Here is a 24866-nt window from a genome sequence, read left to right as displayed (position 1 = left end):
AATAATATATTACGAGAAGCGGTTTGCGGTCAATATTCGTTTCTACAAAGTCGAAAATGTATTTGATGTTTTATGTCAATTTTGTTCCGTTAAAATCTCCTTTCCTAAACGTTTGTACAAGTTTAAAACAATCGCAACGCTAACAGCATTAGACCCTACCTTTATTGTGCATGGTTGCATTGCTTCTGTACAGTTTATATCAAACTGCAGTGCAAATTATTTCCCTCTTATTTAATTTCTAGAAATTATCCTAGTGTTAAGAGCTTATTTTAGCAGTAATAACTATATTTTTCTATTCTAAAAATGTTAAAATTGAGAAAATAACGATTCAAATAAGATATTTTGGATTTACCTCCCCATAGAAAATCATGTTTAAATATTTTCTGTAACAATGATTGTCTTCTATGCAAATTTGAATAAAGTGAACAGTGTGTGTATTACTGCAATACTGTCAGTCTTTTTTTTGGTTTGTTGAAATTGTTCACACATTGCACAGCTTTTATTTTTCTATCAATACACAGTGATGCTTCGAAGGTTTCTACCTCCTTTTGTATGGTTTGTTGAGTTAGCAATGTGGAAATGACATAAGTAGTTGAGACATAGAACATTTTTTATTTAGCTTTAATCCGAGATGGGCTGTGACGTAAAGTTTAACTGCTTTGTAGATAAACTGAGATGAAGTCTAAGTTCATTGTGTTCTTCATGGTGTTCTTGAAAACGGCACCAATTTTTTCCTCAGAACTTTCAACTAACTTGAAGTGTTTTGTCAAGAGGATTATTTGTGATATGTACATTTTCAGAATGTGCTTGTTCTATATTGGGCCAAAGTAAAACAAAGAAAACCAATATGAAGTTGTCATAGTTGTATTTTTAAGTTATCATGCCATGATTTTACCCGTCCGGCCCATGTGGGAATACATTTTCCTCCATGCGGCCCCTGAAATAACTGACACCTGATCTGTAGTAGCCTATTCAACTGTCTATGTGTTTATTACTATTACCTTAAAGCTTTTTTCATGGTCGTCTAAACTTTTGTGGTGAAAAAAACCCCAATATAATTTCTATGTCATCAAACCAATGCATGTATTTGTTACATTTTATTGAGCTACCTGATTTTGTCCGCTTTACAGGAAATATACATTTATTGACATTCATCTTTTCAAACACGTTCTATCATCTAATCTTATCGACACATCTAAATAAAAAACGCCAGGCGTTTCTCTTTGTTAGCACCTTGTGTGTCATCGCTCTTCTCCATAATGGAAGTGAAACGTGGAGTGCTGTGTTACTTTTAGGAGCAGTATACAATTTTTTGGCAACAGTTTTAGTATAGTATAATATGTATGGCATTCATGCTACAAAGCTAGTATTATTACAACATGCTGCTATTCAAATTCCTCCCCACTGAGAGAGGGATTCAAAAGCAGGGCCGGCCCGTGGCATAGGCCGTATAGGCAAATGCTAAGGGCGCCGTCCATCAGGGGGCGCCACGCCAGTGCCACAAATGTTGGAGAAAAAAAAAAAAAAAAAAAAAAAAAGTTGGTACTATTATTTCTAAATACAAAAAATAATCCCACGTTAATTAAAATGCAAAGTAAAGCCTATTTAATAGAAATATTATTTGTTACAACATTACGCCCCCCCCCCACCCCCGCACGGTGCGCCCCCTCCCTTCCCGTATCATGACTCTTTTTGGACGTCACCACATCACAAAATCAACACAAGATGTCAAAACGGCCAAAAGTGTCAGGTGCCCAAGGAAGAAAAAAGAGAAAAGAAGAGGAGTAGAAACGAGAAAAGAAAGAGGTAGCAGGTAGGTAACGTTAGACTACATGAAATTATTTGTCTGTTACAGAATGTGATAGTAACCTAGCTTTTTAGCATTAAGCTAATGTTACATGATTCGGCAATTGCTAATCAATAAATAGCTAGTTCTGTTTTAACGCCGGGTTAATATTGTGGAGTGGGCTAAATTGTTATGGAAAATAATAATGTAATGTTAGCTAATTACAGTACTCCCACCTTACATTCCTCAGGGACATTTGTATTAGATCTTTTAAGCAGGTGTTTTTTTGTTTACATTGTTATTGCCTTCTGGTTAGCTAATGTTTGCCCTGCAGGTAATAGTCACTTTTCCACCCCTTTATATATTAGGTATAGTTGTAAGTAAAAAAAAAAGGTCAAAGACAAAGCTATTCGGTTTCTTGTGAGTATATACACTTCACTGCCGATGTGGGGACGGGGGGCGCCACCTAAAATCTTGCCTAGGGCGCCAGATTGGTTAGGGCCAGGCCTGTTCAAAAGCAAACAGTTCTAGTAATTGTCTTGTAATTAATTACCTGTCCCACACTCCACTGTCCTTGCTGCATGCTGTACATGTTCTGTCCTTCATTGGCTGCCATCACATTCTGCTGCATGCCCACATAGCTGCCATTGGGGAGCGTCGCACCTGCCATCATGGCCCCTCCTCCCATTGAAGCGTTGAAGCCCTGCTGTGGAACCTGAGTCTGGGCCATGTGCACACCTAAAACACAAACAAATACACAATACAAGTCCAGTTATTCAGGACAACAAGCCTCTTTTGGTGTATTTAGATGCCAAAGTGCACAATGACGCCAGCAAGAAGCTCTTCATTACAATTTTAATTTCTTATCCTCCAAATACGCCAGTGTATTAGCACAGCAGTATATTGAATATGCACATGTAAACACTGCTGAAAGCGCTGCCTGCTTCTCAAAATGTCCACATTTCCCCCCACAAACACCCTATATGATCACTCACCAACACTACACACACCATCACACACTCATATACAAAGTCAAAAGGTTTGTGAGTAGTCTACTTTTATTTCTTTGCTGCAATAGCACTCCAGAAATGGCCCTGACTACTTTTTCCTGCATTGACATTTTTTTTTCCTTCTTTCCTATGTGTTTTTAGGATCCTTGCGTGTGTGTGTGTGTGTGTGTGTGTGTGTGTGTGTGTGTGTGTGTGTGTGTGTGTGTGTGTGTGTGTGTGTGTGTGTGCAGAACCACCATTACACTTCCACTGTATACATGCAACTCTTATACTGTAGGAAGATGATTCATTTGGTCCCAATCATCACAGTTTACCTGACACATGAAATGTGACAAATTCGGGGAATAAATGATATCCACTTTAGCTGCCAGATAGGAGTAGAGTATCTTAAAATGGGTTGTGTGGGAATTTTAACTTGTAGAGTGGTGCTTTTCATCATTTTCAGCAGCCTGCATTGCAAAATGTATACCCCCCACCCACTCTTCCTCTCATGCCAGATGCACCCAGGAATGGGGCCATATGAACCCTTCCCCTGTTGGGCAGCTACATTTTAATCGTTATTTTATATTACAGATGGCCACTCATCATTTTTTTTTTCATCATTTCTTTTTATTCCTTTCATGAAAATGCATATATACAAGCCACGTACAGTTGACACTTTCATTGTTTTTTGTTTGTTATACATTTCCATGATCAGAAAGGAGCAGATGGAAGAATAATATTCTGATATTTATCTGCCCCCTTTTTAACACAAATTATTTAGATGACTTTATCACTGTTCCCTCCACCAACACCCCAACTCTAACATACTTTTTCATTTTTGCTTAAGCATTTTCACAAGTGAGGGAAGAGTGGATCGTGAGATCGACAGGCGGATCTGTGCGGCGTCTTCAGTAATGCGGACGCTGTATCGATCCGTTGTGGTGAAGAAGGAGCTGAGCCGGAAGGCAAAGCTCTCAATTTACCGGTCGATCTACGTTCCCATCCTCACCTATGGTCATGAGCTTTGGGTTATGACCGAAAGGACAAGATCACGGGTACAAGCGGCCGAAATGAGTTTCCTCCGCCGGGTGGCGGGGCTCTCCCTTAGAGATAGGGCGAGAAGCTCTGCCATCCGGGAGGAGCTCAAAGTAAAGCCGCTGCTCCTCCACATCGAGAGGAGCCAGATGAGGTGGTTCGGGCATCTGGTCAGGATGCCACCCGAACGCCTCCCTAGGGAGGTGTTTAGGGCACGTCCGACCGGTAGGAGGCCGCGGGGAAGACCCAGGACACGTTGGGAAGACTATGTCTCCCGGCTGGCCTGGGAACGCCTCGGGGTCCAACAGGAAGAGCTGGACGAAGTGGCTGGGGAGAGGGAAGTCTGGGCTTCCCTGCTTAGGCTGCTGCCCCCGCGACCCGACCTCGGATAAGCGGAAGAAGATGGATGGATGGATGGATGGCATTTTCACAATGACACGTCCAATCAAAATCAAAAATCAGTTTGATATAATTCAAGTTGTCTCTTTTTGTAACACTTTTTAAGTTCAAAAATATGCTGGCAACTTTTTAAGTCTTTCTTTAGAGAATTCCATGCTTTCACACCAGCAACAGACATGCACATTTGTTTCAAATTTGTTCGCACTCTTGGATGTTTAAAATCATACGGCTTTCTGTGGTTCTCATCTTCAGACGTGAACACACATAACTTTTGTAAGTCCTTCGGAAGAACTTTATTTCGAGCTTTGAACATCACTAATAGAGTATGCAATTCTACAATGTCTTTTTGTTTTAATAATCCTGCCCTAATGAAGAGTGGATTTGTGTGGTCTCTATATACTACTGTAAAAATGATACGAATTGCTCTTTTCTGTGAAATAAATAAAGGCATTATGTTGCTGTGATATGTATTTACCCATATTTCTGCACAATAATTGAAATAAGGTAGAATAATTGAGCAATATAACATACTCATTGTATTATCGGGAAACTGTATTTAACCTTGTTCGAAATAAATAAGCTTTTAGATACCTTATTTTTCACATGCAATATATGAGCTTTCCATGTCAACTTTTCATCTAAGATGACCCCAAGAAATCTGATTTCAGACACCTTCTCAATTTTCACATTGTTTATGGATAAACTAACTTATTCTTTCTTTTATAACTGAATACAATACAAATTTAGTCTTTTCCAAATTTAAAGATCATTTATTTACATCAAACCACAATTTTAGTTTAACCATTTCCTCTTCAATATTATCGGCTAAGATTTTCAAGTCATCTCCTGAACAGTATAAATGTGTGTGTGACCCACCCATAATGTGTCACATTTTTGTGTTGATATATTTATTTTATGTTATGGTTTGAATTCGTTTTTGGAGCTGTCATTCCACATTTATCAATATTCACATTGGTCAGTAGGGGGCAGCAGGGCGTTTCTTCCCAATTGAATGCGATCACCTACAGACCGGAAGTGTCTTGTCATTCTGACGAGAGTGACCAGTCTGTGACCAACTGAAACGTTCTGTGTGCTTATTTCCTCCTGTATAACAGGTTAGTTTTGGTAAAACAACTCACTGAATAATATCCATGTTTTTTTCTAAGTTTAAGTACACATTCTGATGGTGGAGCCTAACTCTAAAGTGTTTGTGAGTTGTAGTTTGTATTTGAGAATGAATCCAGTGCACAGCTGTATTAATCAATACAAAATGGCGACGTGCGTGCGCAATGTTTATATAGGAACTTCTGATCCTAATTCAGACTCCCAAATTAGAGCTCCCGTTTTCTTATTGATTTCATATGTATATTTGTATAATGTGTGTGTTCTGAAATAGGTTTTACATGCTATTTTGTTATGTTTAGACATGGTTATATAAGTTAAGCTCTCAGGAATGGTCAATGAACATTTCAAGTACAGTAACTTAAAGCTGCTATATAAGAAGAAGAATATGAAGAAAAGTAAAGTATTTAAATGAATGTTGCTAAATTGTGCATTAAGTTAAAGGTGAATATTCCTGAGAAAGACAAGACAGTGAAATAATGTCTAATTGAGCACTATATTGTATGTTTTGGAGTGATGATATAGAAATGTGAAAATATATGGCAAAGGCATACAGTATTGTTATGGTAATTATAACTCCAGTGATACAGTAACAGTTTAATGATAGTTTATTGAGTGTTTTGATGAAAATAGAGGTGAAGATAAAGTAAAAGACATTGACATGATAATACAAAGTGACAAAAGATAAGGGAAATTAAGTGAATTGTGGATTTGTAGATTCTGTTAATAAATTCTGACGAGAGCGACCAGTCTGTGACCAACTGAAACGTTCTGTGTGCTTTTTTCCTCCTGAATAACAGGACAATATTATCTGACTGCTTGTCCTGGCTACCTGGGACCTGCAACAGATATTTGGGGGCTCGTCCGGGATCGGCAACGCCATTGATGGTTTGACGGTTGCTGATCCAGTGATATATATATGAACCCGTAAGGCCAGAGTGACTGCACGTTACTGAAGTGAGGTTGTGTGTCTGCGGTGCGGCGACAGAGCAGAGGTGGTGTGTCTACAGTGCGGCTACAGAGAAGAGGTGACGTGACTGCAGGACAACTACAGTGCAGAGGTGGCCTGACTGCAGTACGACTTCAGTACAGAGGTGACGTGCGACCATAGAGCCAAAGCGACTACAGAGACTGTAGTGTGACTACAAAGACTGCAGTGCGACTACAGTGACTTAGTGCGACTACAGAGGCGAGGTGAAGTGGCCGCAGAGCGACGACAGAAGCAAGGTGTCATCACTGCAGCTAAGGCCATGTCTGAAGGACGAAAAGAACTCTTATGGAGCATCAAAAAGCAACTATACCATCTCTCAGGCACCGAAGCCTATGAGGTTGCGATGTCCATCGGAATTGATCATCCAGGCACAGATGAGCTGAGCTTAACCGATGAAGAAAGCTGCATCGACCATATCCTTTCCTTTATGCAATCTGATGATCTGTTTAATTCTAATGATGAGGGTATTGGTCGTTTGATGATATTGAATGATGTAATATTGAAGGTTATCAAAAAATTTGATTGTTTTGAATTGCCTGTTTTTGTTTCAAATGATGAGCCATCTTGTTCAAAAACACCCACCCACACAACCACACCAGATATGAAGCAGCTACAAGCCATGTATGAAGAACTAGGCAGGAAGTTACAGGAATGTGTGACTCCCATCACATCTTCTGGCCTGACAACCACAACTGACCCACACCTGAACAACCATGATGCAAATGACCCCCTAATGACTCAAAGAACCCCAGCACAAGTTGGCAGCCAGCCACGTCACCATAGTGATATTGAACCCACACCACGCCAAACCTCAGAGAGGTTGGTCTCCCTACAAGATCTTGCTTATCTCCAGCGAAAAGAGTACAGGATACATGGGGGCCAAATAAGTGACACTACATCTGACCTCAGCTACAACAGCTTATGCAAACAAATAGATGAAGGTCTCAGAGAGAAACACACTGAGGGTGAGGTCATTAGAGGGGTGCTCCGTACAATCAAACCTGGCAACTTCAGAGATATGTTGACAAACAAAGACGACCTGACTGTCACAGAACTCAAAAGCTTCCTCCAGTCACACCTAGGTGAGAAGGGATGCACAGAGCTCTTTCAGGACTTGATGTGTGCCAAGCAATATGAAAATGAGACACCACAGCAATTCTTGTATAGAATGATTGGCCTCAAACAAAAGATTATGTTCACTACTAAACAAACAAGCTCAGTAGTTAAGTATGATACCTCCACAATACAGTGCATATTCTTGAACACATTATGTCAGGGAATAGGAGAGAAGTATGATGATGTCAGGCGTGAGCTCAAGCCTCTCCTTGCTGACCCAACAGTATCTGATGAAGCTTTGCTGCGACAGGTGATAAAGACCACCACAGAGGAAAGTGAGAGAAAGCGCAGATTTGGTCGCAGCTCTGCCCGCAAAGTAAGTCAGGCCCATAGCACCCAGGCTGAACCTGAGGAGAAAGTTAAGAGTGAGGTAAAAGTCAACACTGTTAATAAAGATGACACAATACAGAGACTTAGCTCCCAGGTTGAAGCATTGACCCAGGCAATGGAGACCCTGAAACAGCTGGTCACACAGGCTCATGCACCAGATCAGCGCTGTACACCAACCTCTTACTGTGACCCTGAAAAGCCCAGAACTGAGAGAAAGACACAGAGACCCTATGGCTGCACACAATGTGTCGCCCAGTCCAATCCAAATTGCAACCACTGCTTTGCATGCGGAGAAGAAGGCCATCGTGCAGTTGGGTGCTTGAAGAAACAGAAACTGTCGGGAAACTGGGTGCGGTCAAGACAGAGGGACAACCTTTGACCGCTCCTGCACCCATGTCCCAACCCCAAACAGGCCTAAAACAAAAGCCAGTTAAAATCAGTGATGCCAACACAATACAATCTCAAAATACCTCACAGCCATGCAAACTAGTAGCCCCACTAATTGGCCGCAAATCCCTGCTGAAATGTAGTATGGGTGGCTATGCTGTCACTGTCCTGCTGGACACAGGAGCCAATGTGAGCCTAATTGACCGCACGTGGAAGAACAAGTATCTACCTAGCCAAGATATTCGACCTCTCTGTGAGCTACTGGACAATGAGCTGAATGTTTCGGCAGTCACGGGTGATGAAGTGCCTTACGACGGATGGGTTGAAGTGGTGGTAAAACCTGCAAGGCAATGATGATCCAGACTTATCCATCCGTGTACCCTTCCTAGTGAGTTGCCTGAAACTAGACAGACCATTAGTTGGTTTTAATGTAATCCAAGAACTCATTAAGAGTAATGAAGGCCGGCCTAGACTCATGTCCATTCTGTCTAACCTCCTTGCAGGTGCCATGGAGATTGATGATGTTAGTGCTGGGGCCATAGTGAGTTTTATTCGGACTCAGAACTCCCCAAAAGAGGAAAATGCTGCTGTAAAAGTGGGTTTCAAAGAGGTCACAATTTGTTCAGGTCAGGTAGTTCACATTAAGTGCAGGGTTCCAGCCAATATCAACCCCTCAGAGTCATTTGTGTTGTTTGAACCCAACCTTGACAGTGTACAGCTGGAGTCATTGAGCATTGGAGCAGGCTTAATGGAGATTCACCAGACAGACAGGTGTTTCATTAAAGTTCCAGTGTCAAACCACTCCCAACATGATGTGACCTTGCCAAGCTTCACAGTCCTAGGCATCATTGAGCCCATTGACAAAGTCATAGAGACAGACAGTCCCCACAGTGACCATAAGAGTATTCATGTTAACACTGTTGACTCCTCACCTCCCCCCAATTCTAATCAGGTCCCACCCACTGCAGACCTGTGGCACCCACCAGTGGATGTCAGTCATCTGACAGATGATCAACAAGAGGAGGTGAAACAAATGTTGATGGAGGAATCAGGAGCTTTTGCTCGCAATGATGGTGACATTGGGAACATCCCAACCCTCCATATGACCATCAGTCTGAAAGATGACATTCCAGTCCAAAAAACATATTCATCCATTCCCAAACCACTCTATCAAGAGGTCAAACAGTACATCCAAGAGCTGCTTGCAAAGGGCTGGATCGTCAAGTCAAAATCACCCTTTGCCGCACCTGTTGTCTGTGTCAGAAAACGTGATGGATCTCTAAGACTGTGTATTGATTACAGGCAGTTGAACCAGAAAACAGTGCCAGATCGCCACCCACTGCCTCGCATCCAGGATCTCTTGGACACCCTGGGCGGCCACAGCTGGTTCACCATTCTTGACCAAGGCAAAGCCTATCATCAGGGCTACATAGCTGAAGGATCCCGCCACATGACAGCCTTCATATCGCCTTGGGGTCTATATGAGTGGGTGAGAATACCGTTTGGTCTCAGCAATGCCCCTGCTGCTTTCCAACGCAGCATGGAGGAGATGCTTGTCACCTTGCGTGACGACTGCTGTATTCCTTACCTTGACGACATCCTCTGCTACTCCAAGACCTTTGCTGATCATGTCGATGCAGTGCGTCGTGTCCTGAGAGCCCTGCAATGTCATGGAGTCAAGCTGCGACCCACAAAATGTGAGTTGTTTAAGCCAGAGGTCAGGTATGTGGGGAGGTTAGTGTCAGCTAATGGGGTGAGAATAGACCCAAAAGACATCGAGGCTGTAATGTCACTGAGGGAGAAAAGACCCACTACAGTGGGGGATGTCCGTAAACTGTTAGGTTTTCTGAGTTACTATAGGATGTACATTCAAGATTTCTCCCGCATCGCTAAGCCAATATATGGGCTGCTACAAGTGAAAGGAAATCCTGATGCAACACAGGGGAAGATAAAGAAAGGTAAAGGAGCACAGTTGCCTTCAAAGACCCCCATACAGTGGACTGATTGTCACCAGACCATCCTCGAGCAGCTCATTAACGTCCTGTCACACCCACCTACACTAGCATACCCTGACTTTGAACTTCCCTTTACACTACACACAGACGCCTGTCAGCAGGGACTCGGTGCAGTCTTGTACCAGCGACAGAGTGGAAAGCTGAAAGTCATTGCATATGGTTCAAGGACATTGACCCCCGCTGAAAAGAACTATAACTTTCACTCTGGAAAGCTGGAGTTCTTAGCCTTAAAGTGGGCGGTATGTGAAAAATTCAGGGATTATCTGTTTTACGCCCCATCCTTCACAGTGTATACAGACAATAATCCACTAACATACGTGATGAGTACTGCAAACTGAACGCCACAGGCTACAGATGGGTTGGAGAGCTTGCTGACTTCAGATTCAACCTAAAGTATAGGCCAGGAAAAGTCAATGTGGATGCTGACACACTGTCTCGTCTCCCACTGGACATAAACCGTTATGTTGAGGAGTGTACTGAAGAGCTCGACAGAGATGCAATACATGCTACTTGGGAAGGAAGTGAGGCTGCAAAAAGGTATGACATTGCCTATGTTGCTTCTCTTAACCTGGCCCAAAGTTCAGAGTCTCAAGTTAAGTCCCCAGTACCGACCATCAGCCAAAGTGAACTAATCAGATCTCAGAGGCAGGATGCAGCCATCAGTGAGATAATCAAGCTGAAACAGACAAAAACAGCACTGACAAATGAGGACAGGAAGAAAGCAGGTGGCCCTGTGAAAAGATTCATGCATGAGTGGGGTAAACTGTATATGGAATGTGGCCTACTGTACAGGAGTGCAGGGGGTCGACAGCAGCTTGTCCTACCTTCTGAATATCGGCCCCTTGTATTGAAGCATCTCCATGATGACATGGCTCATCTAGGATCAGAGCGAGTCATTGGGCTGGCAAGAGATCGTTTCTATTGGCCCTTCATGAAAAAGGACATTGAGGTTTATGTCACAAAACAGTGCCCCTGTATCAAGAAAAAGAAACCTGTGGTCCATGATAGAGCACCAATGGGCAGTATCACGACCAGTGCACCTCTTGAGCTTGTGTCTATCGATTACATGCACTTGGAGCAAAGCAAGGGTGGATACGAATACATCTTAGTAGTCATAGACCACTTCACCAGATTTGCCCAAGCATATCCAACACGAAACAAGTCAGGCAGAACAGCTGCAGAGAAAAAATTTAATGACTTCATCCCTCGGTTTGGTTTTTTATCCAAATTGCACCATGATCAAGGCAGAGAGTTCGAGAACTCCCTGTTTAAGACCCTTCAGCAACTGTCTGGGGTGGGACACTCCAGGACAACCCCGTACCATCCACAGGGAAACCCTGCCGAGAGATTCAATCGGACGTTGCTTCAGATGTTGAGAACACTGCAAGAGGAGAAAAAGAGCAACTGGAAGGATCATTTACCACAGGTGGTGCACGCATACAACTGCACTAGACACGAGGCCACAGGTTTCTCACCTCACTACCTCATGTTTGGGCGCCACCCCCGCCTCCCTGTTGATCTGCTCTTTGGTCTGTCCTCTGAAGAGGAGGGTGAAACACCCCAAGGGTATGCCGACAAATGGGCTGTGAGAATGAAAGAGGCCTACCGCATTGCATCTGAGAACAGTCAGCAGTCCAGTGCACGAGGCAAGAGACGATATGACCTTCATGTGAAGGGGATTGTTCTACAGCCTGGTGACAGGGTTTTAGTTCGCAACATGAGTGAGAGAGGAGGCCCAGGAAAGCTCAGGTCCTACTGGGAACAAACGGTAAACATTGTTAAGGAACAAATAAATGACAGCCCTGTTTACAAAGTGTCTCCAGAGACAGGTGGTGGCAAAGTCCGTACTCTACATAGGAATCTCCTCCACCTTGTAAACGACTTACCTGTGAGTGTGGCTGAACAGTCAAAGAACCAAGCACCGACTAAAGAGAGACAAAGGAATAGGAGTCAGGTTGAAAGGAATGCAGAGAGAGAGACATTCCAAGGCAGTGCTTCATCTGACTGATGAAGATGGCCCAAGACCACAGTACTGGCTCAGAGTATCAAGGCCAGCTGAGTCACAAAGGTCAAATATAACAACCACCCATGTGCCTAATAGAAACCATGTTACTTCTCCATCCTTACATGAACAAGCAAGGATGACCACACAAGCAGGAGAGCACAGACAGCCTCCCAGCTTCACAGCAGAGGAACCTGAACTGATGGAGCAAGAACAATCCAGTGAACACGAATATGAACAGAATGCTGAAAATGAACATTGCCAACCCAGATATGACACTAACCAGGACAGTCCTACTTCCTCTCAGTGTGGTTCAGTCAGGAGACCAGTGCGAGTCAGGAGACCACCCAGGACACTGACTTACGAGTCTCTTGGTCAGCCATCCTACCAGTCAATTGGGTCAGTCAACAATATTGGACTTTGTGGGCCGCAGACATTGCCAGCATGGGGAATACAGTCAGGCCCAACACCACATTACCCACCCTATCCCACACTATACCCAACACTGCCATACACCGTCATGATGCCATACATTGTACCTTCCTTTCCATACTAACATACAAGTTTTGATTTGAAAAAAAAAAGTGTATTGAAAAGAGTATTTTGTTTTGAATGCCGGGAGTCATTTTCTTTGTCGGGGAGCGTGTGACCCACCCATAATGTGTCACATTTTTGTGTTGATATATTTATTTTATTTTATGGTTTGAATTCGTTTTTGGAGCTGTCATTCCACATTTATCAATATTCACATTGGTCAGTAGGGGGCAGCAGGGCGTTTCTTCCCAATTGAATGCGATCACCTACAGACCGGAAGTGTCTTGTCATTCTGACGAGAGCGACCAGTCTGTGACCAACTGAAACGTTCTGTGTGCTTATTTCCTCCTGTATAACAGGTTAGTTTTGGTAAAACAACTCACTGAATAATATCCATGTTTTTTTCTAAGTTTAAGTACACATTCTGATGGTGGAGCCTAACTCTAAAGTGTTTGTGAGTTGTAGTTTGTATTTGAGAATGAATCCAGTGCACAGCTGTATTAATCAATACAAAATGGCGACGTGCGTGCGCAATGTTTATATAGGAACTTCTGATCCTAATTCAGACTCCCAAATTAGAGCTCCCGTTTTCTTATTGATTTCATATGTATATTTGTATAATGTGTGTGTTCTGAAATAGGTTTTACATGCTATTTTGTTATGTTTAGACATGGTTATATAAGTTAAGCTCTCAGGAATGGTCAATGAACATTTCAAGTACAGTAACTTAAAGCTGCTATATAAGAAGAAGAATATGAAGAAAAGTAAAGTATTTAAATGAATGTTGCTAAATTGTGCATTAAGTTAAAGGTGAATATTCCTGAGAAAGACAAGACAGTGAAATAATGTCTAATTGAGCACTATATTGTATGTTTTGGAGTGATGATATAGAAATGTGAAAATATATGGCAAAGGCATACAGTATTATTATGGTAATTATAACTCCAGTGATACAGTAACAGTTTAATGATAGTTTATTGAGTGTTTTGATGAAAATAGAGGTGAAGATAAAGTAAAAGACATTGACATGATAATACAAAGTGACAAAAGATATGGGAAATTAAGTGAATTGTGGATTTGTAGATTCTGTTAATAAATTCTGACGAGAGCGACCAGTCTGTGACCAACTGAAACGTTCTGTGTGCTTTTTTCCTCCTGAATAACAGGACAATATTATCTGACTGCTTGTCCTGGCTACTTGGGACCTGCAACATGTGTCGTCTGCGAATAATACGTACTGTAAAATTTTCAAAAACTCACAAATATCCTTTATATATAAAATTAAAAGTTTGGGTCCTAAAATCAAACCTTGTGGAAAGAAAAAAGAAAAGAAAAGATGAATAACATTTTCGGTAGTCGTTTGTTGTGCTTGATTTAAAAAGGGGTGATACGGAGAGAAATTGGACCAAAAAAGCCTAACAGTTATAAAAAATCGCAACCACAATAGCATTGGCTTCTTGCGCTTACTATAAGACAGTGGTTCTTAACCTGGGTTCGATCGAACCCTAGGGGTTCGGTGAGTCGGGCTCAGGGGTTTGGTGGAGGTCAAAACACACCCAACTCATCGTGTAAATAAAAACTTCTCCCTATCGGCGTATCACGGATACGGCAACGGCAGAATTCACACTGATTTGCAGGTGTGTAATTTGTTGTGAGTTTATGCACTGTGTTGGTTTTGTTGTTTGAACAAGGTGATGTTCATGCACGGTTCATTTTGTGCACCAGTAAAAAAATATGGTAACACTTTAGTATGGGGAACATATTCACCATTAATTAGTTGCTTATTAACATGCAAATTAGTAACATATTGGCTCTTAACTAGTCATTGTTAAAGGGGAACATTATCACCAGACCTATGTAAGCGTCAATATATACCTTGATGTTGCAGAAAAAAGACCATATATTTTTTTAACCGATTTCCGAACTCTAAATGGGTGAATTTTGGCGAATTAAACGCCTTTCTAATATTCGCTGTCGGAGCGATGACGTCACAACGTGGCGTCACATCGGGAAGCAATCCGCCATTTTCTCAAACACTGAGTCAAATCAGCTCTGTTATTTTCCGTTTTTTCGACTGTTTTCCGCACCTTGGAGACATCATGCCTCGTCGGTGTGTTGTTGGAGGGTGTAACAACACGAACAGGGACGGATTCAAGTTGCACCAGTGGCCCAAAGATGCGAAAGTGGCAAGAAATTGGACGTTTGTTCCGCACACTTTACCGACGAAAGCTATGCTACGACAGAGATGGCAAGAATGTGTGGATATCCTGCGACACTCAAAGCAGATGCATTTCCAACGATAAAGTCAAAGAAATCTGCCGCCAGACCCCCATTGAATCTGCCGGAGTGTGTGAGCAATTCAGGGACAAAGGACCTCGGTAGCACGGCAAGCAATGGCGGCAGTTTGTTCCCGCAGACGAGCGAGCTAAACCCCCTATCGACCCTAGCTTCCCTGGCCTGCTGACATCAACTCCAAAACTGGACAGATCAGCTTTCAGGAAAAGAACGTGGATGAGGGTATGTCTACAGAATATATTAATTGATGAAAATTGGGCTGTCTGCACTCTCAAAGTGCATGTTGTTGCCAAATGTAATTCATATGCTGTAAACCTAGTTCATAGTTGTTAGTTTCCTTAAATGTCAAACAAACACATACCAATCGTTGGTTAGAAGGCGATCGCCGAATTCGTCCTCGCTTTCTCCCGTGTCGCTGGCTGTCGTGTCGTTTTCGTCGGTTTCGCTTGCATACGGTTCAAACCGATATGGCTCAATAGCTTCAGTTTCTTCTTCAATTTCGTTTTCGCTACCTGCCTCCACACTACAACCATCAGTTTCAATACATTCGTAATCTGTTGAATCGCTTAAGCCGCTGACATCCGAGTCTGAATCCGAGCTAATGTCGCTATAGCTTGCTGTTCTTTCCGCCATGTTTGTTTGTGTTGGCTTCACTATGTGACGTCACAGGAAAATGGACGGGTGTTTATAACGATGGTTAAAATCAGACACTTTCAAGCTTTTTTTAGGGATATTGCGTGATGGGTAAAATTTAAAAAAAAACTTCGAAAAATATAATAAGCCACTGGGAACTGATTTTTAATGGTTTTAACAATTCTGAAATTGTGATAATGTTCCCTTTTAAGTACTTATTAACAGTGTTGGGACTAACGCGTTACTAAGTAACGCGTTACTGTAACGCCATTAGTTTCGGCGGTAACTAGTAATCTAACGCGTTATTTTTTTATATTCAATAACTCAGTTACCGTTACTACATGATGCGTTACTGCGTTATTTTACGTTACTTTTTATGTAGTATCGGCTAGAAACTGAGGATCTTAGTGTGTTTTATTCCAGCGAAGCAGAGACGTGCTTCTGATTCTTCCTCTGCCCTCTCTGTGTGTGCGTGTGACTGTGTGTCTGAGTGTGGGAAGGGGAGGGGAGGGGAGGAGAGGGGAGGGGAGGGGAGGGGAGGGGGGTGCGCAATACAACCGTTGGCCAACAAAAAAGTAACCACAGAACACTATACGCCTATACGGTATAGTGTTCTGTGGTTACTTTTTGGTTGGCCAAGCGGACGTGACGACAGGCTGTCCCCACTCAAATCCGCACAGACCGGGAGGGGGCGTGCCTTAAGTCCGGCTGGAAATCGGCAGAAATTTGGAGAATGGTTGTCCCAGGGAGAGGCAGTGAAATTCGGGAGGGTTGGCAAGTATGAGATATTCTCACTTCTTTTCTTTTGTCGAGCACAAAGAAAAGAACATTTTAGTTAAATGTAAGTTGTGTCTTGGATCAAAGATCCCGTCTACTGCCCAAAACAACAATTCAAATCTGCCTGGTTAGGCTCTGTGTATGTCACGTGTGCCTTCCTTAGGTGAAGCCAGCTTTACAGCTATGTTGTTGATTGATTGATTGATTGATTGAAACTTTTATTAGTAGATTGCACAGTACAGTACATATTCCGTACAATTGACCACTAAATGGTAACACCCAAATAAGTTTTTTAACTTGTTTAAGTCGGGGTCCAGATACAGATATATACTATCAAATATATACTAACATCATAATACACTCATCACACAAGATAATCATCAGGGTATATACATTGAATTATTTACATTATTTACAATCCGGGGTGTGGGATATGGAGGGGGGGGGGGGTTAGGTTTGGTTGGTATCAACACTTCAGTCATCAATTGCATCATCAGAGAAATGGACATTGAAACAGTGTAGGACTGACTTGGTAGGATATGTACAGCAAGTAGTGGACACAGAGAGAGAGATCAGAAAGTATAAGAAAAAGTGTCTACATTTGATTATTTACAATCCGAAGAGGTATTATGTGGAAGGGAGGGTGTTAGTTTAGGGTTGTAGTTGCCTGGAGATGTTCTTTTAGTGTGGTTTTGAAGGAGGATAGAGATGCCCTTTCTTTTACACCTGTTGGGAGTGCATTCCATATTGAAGTGGCATAGAAAGAGAATGAGTTAAGACCTTTATTAGTTCGGAATCTGGGTTTAACGTGGTTAGTGTTAGTGTTAGTGTTAGTGTTATTATGCTGTTTGTTACTTATGTATTTTATGTTGCAGCTATTTAAAATAGTTTTGTCAATTTGTTCTGGCCTGAAATAAATTGGCCCTTTGAAACATATCTTTGTCTTTGTGTGTTGTATGTAGAGCACATTGCTTAGCAGAGTTCAGTGATGCAAATGTATGTCAAGTTGATCAACAGATTGTATTATTCTCCAGTGCAATAACAGTACTAAAATGAAGGCTAAAAGGGCATTAATGAGAGCTTTAAAAAATAAATAAATAGAAGAAGTAACTAAATAGTTACTTTTCACAGGAACGCATTACTTTTTGGTGTAAGTAACTGAGTTAGTAACTGAGTTACTTTTGAAATAAAGTAACTAGTAACTGTAACTAGTTACTGTTTTTCAGTAACTAACCCAACACTGCTTATTAATGCCATATTCGGCATGGCCTTGTTGTAACCCTAACCCTCTAACCCTGGCCCTAACCCTCTAACCCTGGCCCTAACCCTCTAACCCTAACCCTAACCAAATAACTCTAAATTAAGTCTTTGTTACTTAGAATATGTCCCCCATACTAAAGTGTTACCAATAACATAACTTTGTCTTGAATTTGAAAAAAAAAATGTTTTTAATTTTTAACTAAAGAAGGGTTCGGTGAATGCGCATATGAAACTGGGGGGGTTCGGTACCTCCAACAAGGTTAAGAACCACTGCTATATGAGGAGGATGATGCACAATGAACAAAACAACATGTTAAGTGTGACCAAACAATTACCACTAGGAATAACAGCAGCAGTGACATTGAAAGCAAAAAAATGCAGTGATAAAGTGCAGGGAACGTCCCGACGCCACAATGTAGAGAGCCACACCGTCAGCGCGTCCCACAACCTACAGAGACACAAGAGAACCAGGCACTCAACTCACTAAGGAGCTGGCAGTGGAGCAGAGCAGCAACGCCCACTGCTGAGGAGCCCTCAGAGGGAGGGAGCATGTCAAACCTGCCAAATGCTGCCTCACAGTGTGTGTATGTGTGTATATATATACACATATACTGTATACATACACATATAGCTTGGCATCACAGCTTTGGGAGACCATGGAATTCTTCATTTCATACATACATACATATATATGTACATATATATATACACACATATATACACATACATATACATCTGTATGTATATATACATACATATATAGATATATATATATATACATATACATACATATGTATATATATATATATATATATATATACAGTATATATATATATATATATATATATATATACATATGTATGTATATGTATATATATATCAATATGTATATATATATATATATATATATATATTTATATACATATACATATACATATTCTGAACAAAAATATAAATGCAACACTTGTTTTTGCTCCCATTTTTCATTAGTTGAATTCAAATATCTAAATCTTTTACTATATACACAGAAGATCTATTCCTCTCAAATATTGTTCACACATGTGTTTAAAGCTGTGTTAATGAGCATTTCTTCTTTGCCAAACTAATCCATCCCACCTCACATGTGTGGCATATCAAAATGCTGATTAAACAGCATGATTATTGCACAGGTGTGCCTTACGCTGCCCACAATAGTATAATATAATCTAAGGTGGCGTCCACACAACACATATACTGTATTCCAGACTAGTAGATATTCTCTATATCTAAAACTATATACCAGTGGAGTCTCCCATTCTGATAAACTATTTACACAGGTGCGTGTGTTCATTCTAAAAAGTTACAAATCTAACACCGAAAAAGTCATTGAGCGCAATATTCCCTCTTCTCTCTCTCCTGCCCTGAAAGCCCTGAAATCATCTTCTTTGACGCACAGCTGTCAGTTCTTTCAGGGTTTGTTAGTAGTGGTGTGTTTTCGTTCGTGCGGCTGGTTATTTCTTTTTCAATGGCTGGGTCAATCATCTTCAGTTTTGGGGCTGCGTTTTATGCATTTTGTACTTTCTTCTTTATGATGTGGGTGAGTCCACAACGTGCTAAATGTCTGACTGAATGATTCTGTGAGTGTGTTTGATTTAATGTGAAAAATTAAATTGATCCACCGTTAACCGTTCGGCAATTTCATTGGTCTGGTGTAACAAGGCAACATTTATTGGCGGCATGTGAAGCTCGTTAACCCAGAAAAATCCACAAAGTTGTCTCAGCATTGTATAAAACGCAGGGTACAAAGTGTGGGAAAAAATAGTGCCTTAAATACCGGAAATTACAGTATATGGAGAAATTAGATGTAAAATGATGTGTACATTCTCTTTAGAATCAGTGTTTATTTACATTTGGAGCTAATGCAGCTGTACGAAAGGAAATCAGGACTGATAGGGTTTAAATACATGGCAAAATCTGTGCTGCAGTCTGCAGGTGTACCTAATGTTGTGGCCCAGCAGCGACTGCAGCATGGATTTCATATTTCATTCATTCACAACTCCTCCAACACGAACATTATTGTTTTAGCACTTTTGGCTTCTTATTAAATAACTTTTTTAAATAGATTCAATCTTGCACGTGGAAACTTTAAGTGTGGGCTTTAGTTGATATAACATTCCCGTCAGGGGGTGCATTCTACGCCGGGGGTGCATTATCTGGCACAACACTGCATGGGATTCTGGGTATTTGTTTTGTTGTGTTTATGTTGTGTTACTGTGCGGATGTTCTCCCGAAATGTGTTTGTCAATTGTTTGGTGTGGATTCACAGTGTGGCGCATATTTCTAACAGTGTTAAAGTTATTTATACTGGCACCGTCAGTGTAGCCTGTATCGCTGTTGGCCAAGTATGCGTTGCATTTACGTGTGTGTGTACAGAAGCCGCACATATTTTGTGATCGGGCCGGCACGTTGTTGGACGTGACGACAGCTCGTAGAGGACGATAAACGCAGTGCCTTTAAAGCACGCCCCCAAGACTGTGGTCCGGGTGGACTACGAGGTATAATGACTGATGAACACCTTCGTTCGATAATGTAAGTTGCCTCAGCTTAAAGCTTGAGCCCCGACATTAGTGAACTAGCATCCAAGAAAAGATGGCAGCTTGGGCACATCAGATTAGATCAGTGTGTTGCAAACTGAGCAGTTTAAAGTCCTGAATGGTTGGTTTATTCATTGTTATTTTATTTTCTAATTTATTAGCCTGTGGAAAACGTTAATGTTGATATTTACCTCAGAAGGCTGCAAATAGAAAAGAGGCATTACATTTTTATTTAAATTGTATTTGATATGCCATTGACATTTTTTAATTATTATTATTATTATTTGAAACTCGATTTTGCATGTCACTTTAAAGTTATATAAGCCTTGCTTGTTCAATATTTAATGCAAAACTTGTTTGGGTCCCTATTAAAAGGTTCATTTGTTCAACCTTGGCCCGCGGCTTTGTTCAGTTTTTGGCCCACTCTGTATTTGAGTTTGACACCCCTGATCTAGTAGAAGGACGCCCAATATTTACAGGAATTCAGTAATTGTAGGAGCTGATAAAGTTTGATAATGAGCGACATGGTTCAACTCAGCTGACTGTGTCTGTGTGCAGGCGTGTGTGTTTTTAATGTTACCTTGCCCAGTGGCAGGTTGTTGCTGGCTCTGAGGCTGACTGCCCACGGAGCTGCTGGCATACAGAGACAGTATGGAATCTTTGGATAACAGCTTCTTCTCCTCTGCCTTTGTGGTGGTACAGGTGGAGGTAGAGGAAGAAGATGAAGAGGTGGAGGGATCTGATAGTTGAGGCACAGCACTGGAACCTGACTGTTGGGGTGAAGAGAAATATATTTTTTTCCTCCAGAAAAGTACATGCCATATGCACACTTTCAACGCTGTTACAAAAACCATGCACCGCCGTTTTTTTCTAATTATTCAAAAATAAAATAAAATATTTTATTTCAGGACACGGTGGAACTGTAATTTCTAAGAAATGTAAAATATTTTTACCATTTTTCATTTGACAGTCAATGGTTTAAATATTTTTCAACATTATTGCACAATATGCATGAGTAGAAGCAGAAAAACAAAACGTTCAGAAAATAAAAGGCCCTTCAAACCCTGTACTTTGATGACAAATGAGATTATGTTCCTTTTTTGAGGTGTTCTTAACTGTCACACAAATGTACAAACAAGTTAGCCACTGTGTAATCATTAAAATCTGTAAAATTATGTTATACTGAAAACTTCTAGCAGTGGGACAATCAGGGGATGGGTGGCAACAAGGACTAGCAGATGACAATACAACCTTGACTCCATCATTTCTTTGTCGTCAAGAATGTCACTGCTTTTGTATGAATGTGAGACAGTGTGACTAAGTGTGAGTAAAATGAGCAACCCAATAAAAAAATCCATCTCATACTGTAGACACTCCACCATCAAGACTTTTGGATGACTGCTATGGCTCAGACACATCCCACTGTCCACCATTTGTTTTACCTGACATATTGTGCTGAAGTCGGAAATGTGTGAGTTTAAACGTAAACAAAAAAGCCAGAACAAAAACCTGAAATCCAAAAACCTGAATTTTAGTTCAAATATTTGTTTGTTTCACACATAATCAAGCCAATATCAACACACCTTTAGTGTCCACAGTGTTCATATTTGAATCTAGATATCCACAATAAAGTGATGAAGGGAAAAAAATACTTGATATGTAAATATGCAACCCTGAGTTTTCCCTCAATCCAAACTATTCAGCATACCAAGGGTCTGAACTACTAGAGGTTTGCATGTATTTAAACGCGTGCAAACTTGAAAGCACATGCAAAGCTGATCTACTAATCCATTTAGCGTGTCTGTCTCCATGACTATGCAGAATATATGCTGATTAACAGAACACCCACAGTACCAGAAGGACAAGATGCAAATATAATCATTTAGCGCTCACAATGGGATTTACCAAGACTGATGCTATTTTGCATCTACATTTAGTACACCTAAAAAAAGGATGTACAAACTGGCACAGATACGCACAATTGGTTTTGAGAAAGCAGGCGATAATTTTATGTCTGTGTACATATATATATATACAATATGTATGTATGTATATATATATATATATATGTATATGTATATATATACATATACACACACACATATATATATATATATATATATATATATATATATATATATATATATATATATATTTATATATATATACATACACATACACACATACATATACATACATACACACATACATATATATATATATATATATATATATATATATATATATATATATATATATATATATATATATATATATATATATATATATATATATATATATATATATATATATCAGTGACGTGCGGTGAGGTTGATGGCTGGTGAGGCACTGACTTCATCACAGTCAGATTTACAAACATATGAACCCTACAGAGTATCTTATTCACCATTTGATTGGCAGCATTTAACGGGTTATGTTTAAAAGCTCATACCAGCATTCTTCCCTGCTTGGCACTCAGCATCAAGGGTTGGAATTGGGGGTTAAATCACCAAAAATGATTCCCGGGCGCGGCGCCGCTGCTGCCCACTGCTCCCCTCACCTCCCAGGGGGTGAATAAGGGGATGGGTCAAATGCAGAGGACAAATTTCACCACACCTAGTGTGTGTGTGACAATCATTGGTACTTTAACTTAACTTTAACTTTACACATACAAACTGTAGCACACAAAAAAGCACATTTAATAAAAAAACGTTTACTTATAAATGCGCCGCTGTTGTGCTGGATTAATGAACCCCCTGATGGGAGTGGTATATCAACTAAAGCCCTCACTTCAACTTTCCACGTGCAAGATTGAATCTATTTAAAAAAGTGTAACCGAGGGTTTATAAATGTCGCCTATACTGTATGAAACTACAAAATAACAAACACGGAGGCTCCAGTTTACACGAGGACCACTTTATTTACCTTCTTTCAAAAACTTCCGCTCCACTCCAACGTGTCAAAATTCCGCTCTTAGCGCCTTCAAAATAAGAGCTCAAGGCATATACTGTATAACAGCGCATAACAGGAACTTAACATCACAAAGAGGAAAGCCCATAAAAATAGGTTACAAAAGTTATTTAATAAGAAGCCAAAAAGTGCAAAAACAATAATGTTCGTGTTGGAGGAATTGTGAATTAGATACACCTGCAGTCTGCAGGTGTACCTAATGTTGTGGCCCAGCAGTCATTTGCAACTCCTCCAACACGAACATTATTGTTTTATCACTTTTTGGCTTCTTATGAAATAACTTTTTTAAATAGATTCAATCTTGCACGTGGAAAGTTTAAGTGTGGGCTTTAGTTGATATAACACTCCTATCAGGGGTTGCCGTGCATTCTACGGCGGGGGTGCAGGAGGCGAGCCTCAGCCAGTGCGTCTTTTGCAGCCGTTTTATGATCGCTCAGCACAAGAAATACGTTACACACATACAGTTGTTGACAAAATACACTGTACATTATATACCTCAGCTAACTAAACTATGGAAATGTATAATATAATTCATATAGCAATACAGTCTCACTGCACAGCAGGCCAGCAGTTAGCCGAGTCCGCAATCCATGTTGAGGCACTGAGTGACGTGCCTCGACTGGCTGCTGTTCACCGCACCGTCTCTTCTCAGTATTTGAACGGCAAATGTGAAAATTCAGCGATTTTGAATAAAAATAATCTAAAACTGGTGAAGTTAAATGGAAAATAACTTTATAGTATAATCACTGGATACATTTAACAATGTAGTATATATTTCTTTCTTTTTAATTTTTTTTTCTTTCCATCACTAGAGGCAGGTGAGGCGGTGAGGCGGGGCCTCACCTGCCTCTAGTGACTGCACGTCACTGATATATATATATATATATATATATATATATATATATATATATATATATATATATATATATATATATATATATATATATATATATATATATACATACATACATATTGTATATATACAAGAAGCAGAGGAGAACGCTACGCTGGCAAAGTTTACTGACTCAATGTTGTCAACAAAAGTAACACAATTAATAAGTTAAACATATGCCTTTGCTAAACGGACAGTCACCGTTTGCAGGACATCATGCAAGAAGATGTTGTTCATATCACCACAGCTGATCTGTCATACCTTGAAGAGGCACAATCACAGCAAGGATAAACCAACACAAACAAGAGCATCAACTTGTAACCACGGACTGAATGTGAATTTATTTTGCTTCCAGGAGAACGTCTCTAAACACAAGTACAGTTGCCAATAACACCAACAATAGATGCTAGAATTGTTATTTTAATTGGGAAATATGTGTTTCAAAAAGTGCATGGTCCGGATCATCCTTGCAAATCTTATGAGAAGATAGCTGAGCAGAAAGCACAGAAATGGATTCCTGCATTCTTGTCACCATCTCCATATATATGTGACAATGTTGCAAGGCCATCAAAATTGTTAATCTGTTAAATGTTTACACTAATGGGGCTTTTAAGGTTTAGGAACATCTGGCACTTTACATTGACCTATACAGTGTTGATGCTCAACGTAATGTTGTTGTTCTTTGTGACAATGACAATGAATTGAATTGAACATATCGTAATTTTCGGACCATAGGGCGTACTGGGGTATAAGGCAC

At 40.6% G+C, this 24866-nt stretch overlaps 1 protein-coding gene across 5 annotated transcripts in view; it reads right to left on the bottom strand.

Moving 5' to 3' along the window:
* smap1 (small ArfGAP 1) overlaps positions 1 to 24866 on the bottom strand; it is a 265913-nt gene that overhangs the window by 17514 nt on the left and 223533 nt on the right. For all 5 annotated transcript variants that reach the window (XR_009815521.2, XR_009815522.2, XM_061963403.2 and 2 more), the window contains 2 exons: positions 20828 to 21017; positions 2340 to 2524 (listed from right to left, as the gene is read on the bottom strand). Coding sequence is in view for 3 of the 5 variants with exons in the window: in XM_061963403.2 (XP_061819387.2) it covers positions 2340 to 2524; positions 20828 to 21017 (375 nt within the window). In the remaining 2 variants the exon portion in view is untranslated. The remainder of the gene's footprint in view (positions 1 to 2339; positions 2525 to 20827; positions 21018 to 24866) is intronic.

Source organism: Nerophis lumbriciformis, linkage group LG02 (assembly GCF_033978685.3).
Source record: "Nerophis lumbriciformis linkage group LG02, RoL_Nlum_v2.1, whole genome shotgun sequence".
Taxonomy (NCBI): Eukaryota; Metazoa; Chordata; class Actinopteri; order Syngnathiformes; family Syngnathidae; genus Nerophis; species Nerophis lumbriciformis.
This window is presented reverse-complemented; position numbering and strand designations above follow the sequence as displayed.